The sequence below is a fragment of the Chlorocebus sabaeus genome, chromosome 10 (genome assembly GCF_047675955.1).
Source record: "Chlorocebus sabaeus isolate Y175 chromosome 10, mChlSab1.0.hap1, whole genome shotgun sequence".
In the NCBI taxonomy this organism is placed as follows: Eukaryota; Metazoa; Chordata; class Mammalia; order Primates; family Cercopithecidae; genus Chlorocebus; species Chlorocebus sabaeus.
Genome location: NC_132913.1, coordinates 78,347,322 through 78,356,920, shown reverse-complemented (window position 1 = coordinate 78,356,920; position 9,599 = coordinate 78,347,322). Strand labels below are relative to the sequence as shown.

Sequence of the window (9,599 nt, the reverse complement as noted above, 5' to 3'; positions counted from 1 at the left end):
CACTTAGCTTTCTTCAGCAACCTCCTTCTGTAAGAAAGTCACCAAAATCATCACACTCATCATCCCAAATTTACCTGGCTCTAGGATGAGAATCTAGAACTATAGATAACATACAGCTCCTAAAACACAGATTCACAGCCTAGTTACAGAACCAGTCTGAACAACTAATCCTGGTTTCTCCTCTTAATTCTATCCTGCTTTGAAACCTAAGCCGTTAGGCCTTGATTGTATTCTGTGCTTTCTGGTCACTTTTCCAGGCACCATTCTCAGGTTCACAAAAAAACCATCTCCCGAGAAATTCTTTCTCTTCATTCCTCCTCTTCCTCTTGCCCATTCCTTGTTGGATACTGTGTCCTCTTTTATTCCCGCCTTCTGAAATCTCTTGAATTGGTTCTTTTTCTTGATTAATCTAAGCCCAGTTTAGCTCATGTTCACAACAGCCTTCTCCAGGCACCGCATTGGATTTCTGAATTCTTCCTTTCCTCTTCTTGAAACACCTTTCTTGAGTTTCACACATCTGTTTTCCAGTAATCTGTGACAGAGTCTTATGTTTCACTATTGTTGACCCAGTTTCTGGCACAATCTCGTTTGTAGTCGATCACACAGAATATTCTCTTATTTAGCTTGGCACAGTAGTGCACACCTGTAGTTTCAGCTACTTGAGAGACTGAGGCAAGAGAATTTCTTGAGCCCAAAAGTTCAAGTCCAGCTTGGACAACATAGCAAGATCATTTCTCTGTTTTTTGTTTTGTTTTGTTTTGTTTACGTAGAGCAAATAAGAAAAGACTACTATGGTGTCCATAAAACAGGTATTTGAGGTTAATCATAATATTGTAGGGTCACCTTCCCTAGCCTGGGACTTTACGGTTTCTAGCACTTTGGGATGATTGGTCTGGTCAAGGTAAAAGTTGTGCCAACCCCATGATAAACCAATTAAATAATATAAGTTTTGTTTAGGATGAATATTGTTTTAGAATAGAATATCTGTCAAATTACTTGTTGGACAGTGTTAAGTACCTGCATGAGTAGACTGATACGGAAAAGTTCAAGAGATGCCAAGTGATGCTTCTGAAGAAAGATGGAGCTCTGATTATATTATACTCAAAGAACAGGGAGACTTTTAGGAAAAGACGATGTCAGTCTTAAGAACAACAGAGATGAGATGATATTTTATATTTACTTAGGTTGGCCAAAAGACTTTAAATTAGGAATCCTATATATTGAATTACAGTGTCATAAGCATAATTGTTATTAGTGGTGAATGTGTATGGATCTGCAGCAACCTCAATTCTTGCCTCAGAAGAAAGAATTCAACTGAGGAGCACAGGACAGAAGGAGTGACCAAGGCAAGCTTCAGAGCAGGAGTGAAAGTTTATTAAAAGCTTTAGAACAGTAAGAGAAGGAAGGAAAGGAAAGTACAACTCGGAAGAGGACCAAGCGGGCAACTTGAGAAGCCAAGTGTGCAGCTTGACTTCTTGATTTGGGCTTGGCATTCTTCAGGGGTTTTGTGTTACTTCTCCCCACTCCTGAGATCTTACTGGGAAGCTGCTGAGCAGTTTTAGGTGTTTTCTATTAGAACACGGTCGTTCCTTGGCACCAGCTGTGACCAATTATGACTTTAGAGAAACAGTTAACAACTGCCTGACCATCACCTAATGGTCACCCAACACTCCTAGTATGTGTGTGGGGAGACGGGGAGACCTCTCTCGCCCTGCTCATACCTCACTAGCTACCCACTGTAAGACAATTAACAAATCATCATCATGATTCTATTTCAGAACTTGGTTTTCTTTAATAATCCCCCACCTGCCACATTGAGTCAACTACTGGAGGTGATGAGCTGGCAGTTTTCATCGTACGTTGGTCGTGGCCTTAATTCAGATCAACTCAATATGCTGGCAGAGAAGCTTACAGGTGAGAGCTGGTAGACAGACAGGATTCGCCTCTGTTTTTGGCACTCAAGCATTTTAAATAACCAGGATGCTATTACTACTATTAATAATAATGATGATCATCATAATTTATTCAATGCCTACTATATTGCCAGGCACAGAGCTAAGTGTTATATTATTTTTAATCCTCAGGAAAGTCCTGCAAGGCTTACCTTATTCTATCAATTTTATAAATGACTGTATTGGAGTGCAGAAGTCAAGTGACTTGCCACAGCTGCATGGCTAGTACACAGCAGAACCAAGCCGCAGGCCAGACCTGTCCAGGTCTAAAGCCCCTCCCTGTCTATTCCCCACCCCAGTCTCCAGGGTATATTTCCACTAAATATGATGTGAAGCCTTAATGGTGCCCCATATGATCGTTCATATGAATGTCTCAACTGACATAAACCAACTGGAAAATGACTGATTCCTTCACTAGGTCTAGGAAATGTAATAGAAATTTTAAACCACCTGGGCAGTACTTAATTCTGCATACCAAGAAAGTTTCAGCTTTGACTGAGATTTCTAAAGTTTGCAAAATAGAGTCATTGGTACTACATGTACCAACTATAATCCAAACTTTTTCTAAAAAATCTCTAAGAAAGCTGTATTTTGACAAGTCGGGGTTTAACATATTTAACACCCAAAAAAAAAAGAGTTAAAATTAGATCTATATGCATTTCTAGTTAAATTAGGGCCAAAGATCCATTTGTGCAGCAGAAGTAGAATCTTGTGTGATTTAAGCTTGACTCACATGGTGCTGGGATGCTTGCCACTTGCACCTACTCTTGGATCAATGGGTACTTAAATAAATTAGGATTTCGGAAAACATCACAAAATTTACTTAATGGAAATACATGTTTTGATCCTTATTTAATTCATAAGCAGCAATAGTAGGCATTCAATAAATATTTGTTAGAGTGAGTAAAGCTTTTAAGCATGTAGTATACATAGCAACCATATACTTTCAGACCTTTATCAAATTATTCTTATGAGTATAATTTCCTTAAAAATTTAGATGAAAACTCTTGTGTCCTTTCACTGCTCTGGATCAAAACAGCCAATGGCTACTTATTGTCTAATAGATTTCTAGTCCATTCTTTCCATCTTAATAGGCAACATTCTTGGTAATCTAGCTACACCTAACTTACACAAATTTGTTTTATAATGTTCATTTACCAACATTAGGCAGCTCTTCCTGTCTCCAGTATAAGCCATGTCCATGTCCATGTCCATCATGCCTTGTCCTATATTACTCTTGCTCTCTGGAGTGGCCTCCTTTGTCTCCTCTGACAATTTATATTCTACCCATCCAGATCCTAGATACCCACCTGCTTTCTAAAGCCATTGTTAGCTCCTCCACCAAAAACCTTATTATCTAGATAATAAACTTCTTAGGAGCAAGGATGATGTCTTATATTTGTACTGTACCTAGCACTCGGTACATTGCAAACCCATAACAGGTGCTTAAGAAATGCTTGAAAGGGAAGAGGAAAAATATCTAAATTGAGCACAAAATTGAAGCATCTCATTGTCGAATGAAAAATCTCATTCTTTTCTTTCATTTCAGTCCAATCTAGCTACAGTGATGGTCACCTCACCTGGGCCAAGTTCTGCAAGGTACAAACGGTCGGGGAAACATCATTTAGATACATTTGTTTTTTAATACAATGTTCCTAAGTCTATATTACTACCTGGGGTTTTGAGTAATTCCCAGATAAGAATTATTTTTTTTTTTGAGAGGGAGTCTCACTCTGTTGCCTCCCAGGTTCATGCCATTCTCCTGCCTCAGCCTCCCAAGTAGCTGGGACTACAGGCACTCACCACCACGCCCAGCTAATTTTTTTGGTATTTTTAGCAGAGACGGGGTTTCACCGTGTGAACCAGGATGGTCTCGATCTCCTGACCTGGTGATCTGCCCACCTTGGCCTCCCAAAGTGCTGGGATTACAGGCGTGAGCCACCATGCCCGGCCAAGAATATTTTTTAAAGAAACTAAGGTGGTGTCCAGTTTCAGGATATTATTTTGTTGAAAAATTGAACTTAAATTATTATATCAACATTGTTACTTAATGTCTTAATGTGCTTGTTTATTCCTATAGGAACACTTACCTGGTAAATCATTTACCTTTTGGACATGGCTTGAAGCAATATTGGATCTAATTAAGAAGCACATTCTTCCCCTTTGGATTGATGGGTAAGTTATAGGCTGTATTTTTCATATGAGTGAATTATGTTCTTTTTTTCTGTTGTTATTGGTTTTCTTCTACTTCTTTTTCTCTTAAGCATATTTAGTACAATAGAAAAAAAATAGTTGCAATTTCTTATTTGTGGAGTATCACTATGTATATTAATCTATATATGAGTATTTCAGGTGAGAATGACTTTTGATTACACTCAAAACAAACTGTAGGTCTGCTCTTTGTAAATGCAATAAGTGAAAATCCAATAATGATCAGAAAAAATCATGCATTTCTATTTTTAGGTATGTCATGGGCTTCGTTAGCAAAGAGAAGGAACGGCTCTTGCTAAAGGATAAAATGCCTGGCACCTTTTTATTAAGATTCAGTGAAAGCCATCTCGGAGGAATAACTTTCACCTGGGTGGACCATTCTGAAAATGGTATATACTCACTAATGTTTATTCTTGTGAAATTAGTTTTCTTAAATTTAGTTACTGGGATTTCAGTTTTTGGAAGTGTATGGTGTGTTGATCTATTTGTGATGTATTCAGTGGGCTTGAATATTAGTAGTTGCAGTTGTCTCAGAACAGGGTACCCATGAATTCCAAAAAGTCTATCGTATGCACAATCTATACCGTCCAGGCAACAGACGGTCTGACATTGAAGTGACGTGAACTGACAAGTCACTGCAGTGGCATGAAGATAATGTGGGCGGGGAAAAAATGGTCACAAGGAATGTGTACAGGAACCTGTATATTTCTCCAATTTCTGTTTTTCAAGGGGAAGTGCGATTCCACTCTGTAGAACCCTACAATAAAGGCCGGTTGTCTGCTCTGCCATTCGCTGACATCCTGCGAGACTACAAAGTTATTATGGCTGAAAACATTCCTGAAAACCCTCTGAAGTACCTGTATCCTGACATTCCCAAAGACAAAGCCTTTGGTAAACACTACAGCTCTCAGCCTTGCGAAGGTTAGGTTTTTCTGGTTTTGTTTTTGTTTTTTTCCTTAAGATTTTGGAAAATAACCTCATATTAGAGCAAAGTAAATGATAAATGAAGTTCCTCTTTTTGTTTACTCTGATGTTTGTAAGATCTAAGGGCATATGGAGGTCAAAGCCTTAGAAATGAAGTGGTATGTCAGCAGCTCCTGAAAAGGGACCCCTGGGCTTTCTAACACTAGCAGAGTCATAAGCAGCTGCAACTAAACTTCACCGTGGCCATGGGGGCCTCTCAAAGCCACTCGGAGAGCTTCAGTTTTCTCCTTTGTAAGACAGAAGTGGTGCAGACTTCACGTCTATGACTGGGGGAAAGGAAAAGAAAGAGGGGGTAATGATGAGAAGCTTTTAATAGTAAAACAAGTCTGTATATTGCAAAGGAACCCCAGGGTTTATAAGTTTTATATTTTCAACCATACTTTAGTTTTACAACTCAGGGTATTTGTTCATTTGCCAGGGAGGGACCTGTGGATCTGTGCTTCATCCTCTCCCTCCCCCACTCACCCAGCCTACCTTTCCTGGTTGTATTCTAAGGACCTAGACCAATGTCTGGCCAAAACAGGCATTCAGTAAATATTTGTTGAATACATAAAAGAAAATTCGTTAAATTGCTATGTAATTTTAAGGTACATTCATCATTCTGTTTCTTTAATGGAAGTGTATACAATCCATAGAAATCTTCACCTATAGCACTAAATCTTTGGGCCCCATCATGCAGAATATCCTACAGTTGTCACTCACAGACTCACAGCCACCTGACTTCATGCTCTCTGAAATAAACAAAAATGCAAAAGAAGAGAAAAGCAAACAAACCTGTTACTTCTCAGTGACTTTCAACAACTGATCGAATGAAATAACAAATATCAATGCAACAAATTAGGGTTGGAAAATTGGAACAAATACTAGTTCAACATGGTATACCAGAGAAATTTGGGGAATTTTTCCAAGGTGAGGTTTGCATATGACTGTTACTACAGCACAATGATACTTTCGGGAACACTGATGTCTGTACTTCAAAAACATTTGCAATCATAAGGTTCTGACTGGTGTCCATTTAAATGAAAAGAACTGGGTTATTATCTCCTCCAAAACATGACTCAATCAGTCCTTATAATCAAACGTAAATGAAACGTAGAAGACAGGTAATACAGCTGATTCTCAATTTTTCCCATACAGTTTAGAGGCATTAATATATGAAGTCAGATTAGGCCTGCCAAGAGATTTGTTTTTCTCTTCTTGCACATTTTATGCTTATCTAATAGATTGTGTCCCCTATTTAATGAAACATTTTTGTGTATCACCAAACAACTGTATTATCTCCTTCCTCTTATCATTAATATTTTTCTAGACTCTTTTTTCCCCAGTTTTATTAATATTGACATTTTTCCCCCAACATTGTGCCTTCTTTTTTCCAGTTTCAAGACCAACAGAAAGGGGTGGCAAAGGTTACGTTCCTTCCGTTTTTATCCCCATCTCAACAATGTGAGTAATCTTAGTCACATGTAAAATATTTTTTATAAAAAGCTTTCCTATAGGAGATTTAAAAGTAGAGCAGAGTACACATAACTAAGAGCAAAGCATTGTCATGTGCAATGTCCCATTTCCTTTTATACATAAAGCTAGCCTTTAGGGCACACTACCACAATCTATTGTGACTAAAATTATAAAATTCCCCTTATAATGTCATATATTCCATAGCAAGTTGAATGTTCTGATATGAAATGATGAATCAGATAACTCAGTGTCACAAATAGATGAAGCCCTAGAAATGAGTTCCTGACACAGTAAGTCACCGTGAGCTATTATTATTTTCTAATCCTTGTCCATATTGACCTTGTTATCTCTTTAAGCCGAAGTGATTCAATGGAGCCACATTCTCCATCAGACCTTCTTCCCATGTCACCAAGTGTGTATGCGGTGCTGAGAGAAAACCTGAGTCCCACAACAATCGAAACTGCAGTATGTTCCCTTTATTTTCCATTGCTGCTCAAAGGCATTTCCAATGATGCAAAGGTGGTGTGGGAATCAAAGGGGCTGAAATACTGCCTGGGTAGGGAGAAAACACATTTATTGGAACAAATTCGTGAGCATGACACAAAAGGTGTCTGGATGGTCCTGCGTGTTGCTGATCTTATGGGTATGGAAAGCAGACACCTTTACTTACTTAAACTGCTTTACATTCTTTCCACCCGAAACCACCAGAGGGCAAAATATTCCTATACCCTACTCAAGCACACTATCCCTACTGGCACCACGGGCCCACTCATTCCCCAACACTCTCTACTTTAGCAAACAGCATTTACTGGTCAATATTTATAAACCTAGTATACTGTCTAGTTTACTAGTTACTTACTATCTAGTAAACCCAGTTTGCTATCTTACAGTGCAAACATCACACATTGCAACTTTTCTTGATTATGGCTTGCATTTCTAGAACCAAGAGCTTCATCAAGTAATATATGAATAATGGTCAATAGCATAATAATGCTCTCCTTTTTGAGAACTGAGTCATAATCTTTAATGCAATAATGTTATTTGGGATGAGTCCTATTTGCTCTTATCCACCAATAATGTCAATGGGTTCAAACTCCCAATTTACATGAAAGTGAGCATACATCAGAATAATATAATAGAAACTTGGAGGGACCCTAAGCCTCAAAAATTTTTATCAAGCTGGCTTTTAATTCTTCTCTTGAAGATTTCCATAGATGAAAAATTCACTTTCCTTTGATAGCTTATTCCAATGTTAGTTCCCTTAAATCATCAAGTTATTTATGTCTAACTGAACATTTGCTACATTTTGCACCCATTTCCTCATTATATTTTTGGTGGATAAACAGGCCTTTTTCTTAAAACAGTTTTCTGTCTCCTTGAAAGGTACCTTTTATTTTAGACTGATCAACCCTATTACTTTCGCAAATACTTAGTTTAAGTATTTTAACTAGGTAATAGAAAAATTATGGAGTAATTTGTAGAAAAGAGGATGTTTATTTACACAAGAAATAGTGATTTATTTGCAAACCAATAGTTTCTTCAAAGATTATTTTCATTTTTAATTTTAGATGAAGTCTCCTTATTCTGCTGAATGACAGGATAAACTCTGACACACCAAGAAAGGAAGCAAATGAAAAACTTTAAAGACTGTTCTTTGCCCAACGACCACATTTGATTTCTTCAGCTTTGTAAATACCGGGTTCTGGGAAACGTTTGACGTCTGAAGCTCTCTTCACACTGTCATGGCACTCCCCAGTTGGGAGTGTTGTGATTGAAATGTTTGAAACCAAAGCTTCAGATAAACGTGCAAGATAAGACAACTTTCAGAAACCAGTGTTAATAACAATATTCACAGAAGACTCGCTTGCCTGTGTTTGGTTTATTTCTGATTTGTCTCTCTGGTGTTACTTATGATTTTAGCTAGAAGATGCAAGTGTTAATGTTTCAGGGTAGGTCAAGAATAGCAAAGTCACACCTACACCTCAGCAAGAAGGCCTGAGGGAAAAGCCAAATAAGCCAATCTACTGTATGATGAGTGCTAGCAGGCACAGTGATCACAGTAGATCCGAGAGGAAAGTCGTCATGCGACATCAGCAGAAATTCACAGGGCATCCAGGGTTGAATTAGGGAGCCTCCTGAGTGCCATGTCAATATTATCCCAACTATGGGATTCAACAGCTGCTGGTACCACAGGAGGAGGGATCCAGAGTCATTCGTGGTGGTATCTTGGGCAAACTGCACTGATTTTACAGGTATTGTAAGCAGACACATGGGTTAAAAAAACTCATGAAATGAGGACTAGGAGGATGAAATGAGGACTAGGAGAATAACAACTCTGGCCTTGGGTGACTGATTTTATTCATAGGTTACTCATTCTTCATCTCTAGAAGAGGTTAGACTATGTGGGTTCTATGATCTTTCCCAGCTCTAATAGTCTCTCTGGTCCCATGAATCCAACCTGAGACTGGGGAAAGAGGTTTAGGATGAGAAGTTCCATTCCTTCAATTTTCTCTAGTAAAGAGGAAGGGCAGTTGGTTTCCTGGATAGTAATGTATGTGAATTGCAAGTCTGTTTTGGTCCTTGCCTCACCCCTACTGGATGTTGAGTGGTGCCATTGCCCAGCTGCTGTCCTTAGTAATAGCATGGAGCCCTCCAATGCTCAAGACCTTGAGAACTCTCTATGCCTGCTGAGCCCTGGGGATGCTGCTGAGTCAGTTGAGGAAGTAATGCTACTGAGGCATCTGCCATGACCAGCTGCAGAAAAATCCAGAACCAGGTTTCAAGGTGAACCATGACTGCAGAGTCAGAGATGGCAGCCCCCTCTGAAGGGCTCTTATTTAATTCCTTCTGCCCACCTCCTGTCCTCCAGGCAAACCAAACAGGCAGAGGCTAATGTTTAATGCAAAAGAGTTCAAAGGAAAAAAAGCTTTTAGTATAACCTGCCCTTTCCCTTAGAGAGATTCCATCTGAGCAATCTCATCCCACCCACATGTGCCC

General features: G+C 38.9%; 1 protein-coding gene across 1 annotated transcript in view; it reads left to right on the top strand.

Annotated features, from left to right (window-relative positions):
• Nucleotides 1–8,461, top strand: part of STAT4 (signal transducer and activator of transcription 4) — a 124,167-nt gene extending 115,706 nt beyond the window's left edge. The window contains exons 17-24 of the mRNA XM_007965672.3: nt 1,779–1,914; nt 3,502–3,551; nt 4,033–4,127; nt 4,416–4,552; nt 4,893–5,084; nt 6,524–6,590; nt 6,959–7,067; nt 8,171–8,461. Of these exons, the coding sequence (XP_007963863.2) occupies nt 1,779–1,914; nt 3,502–3,551; nt 4,033–4,127; nt 4,416–4,552; nt 4,893–5,084; nt 6,524–6,590; nt 6,959–7,067; nt 8,171–8,197 (813 nt within the window). The 3' untranslated portion in view covers nt 8,198–8,461. The remainder of the gene's footprint in view (nt 1–1,778; nt 1,915–3,501; nt 3,552–4,032; nt 4,128–4,415; nt 4,553–4,892; nt 5,085–6,523; nt 6,591–6,958; nt 7,068–8,170) is intronic.
• Nucleotides 8,462–9,599: the final 1,138 nt, after the last annotated feature.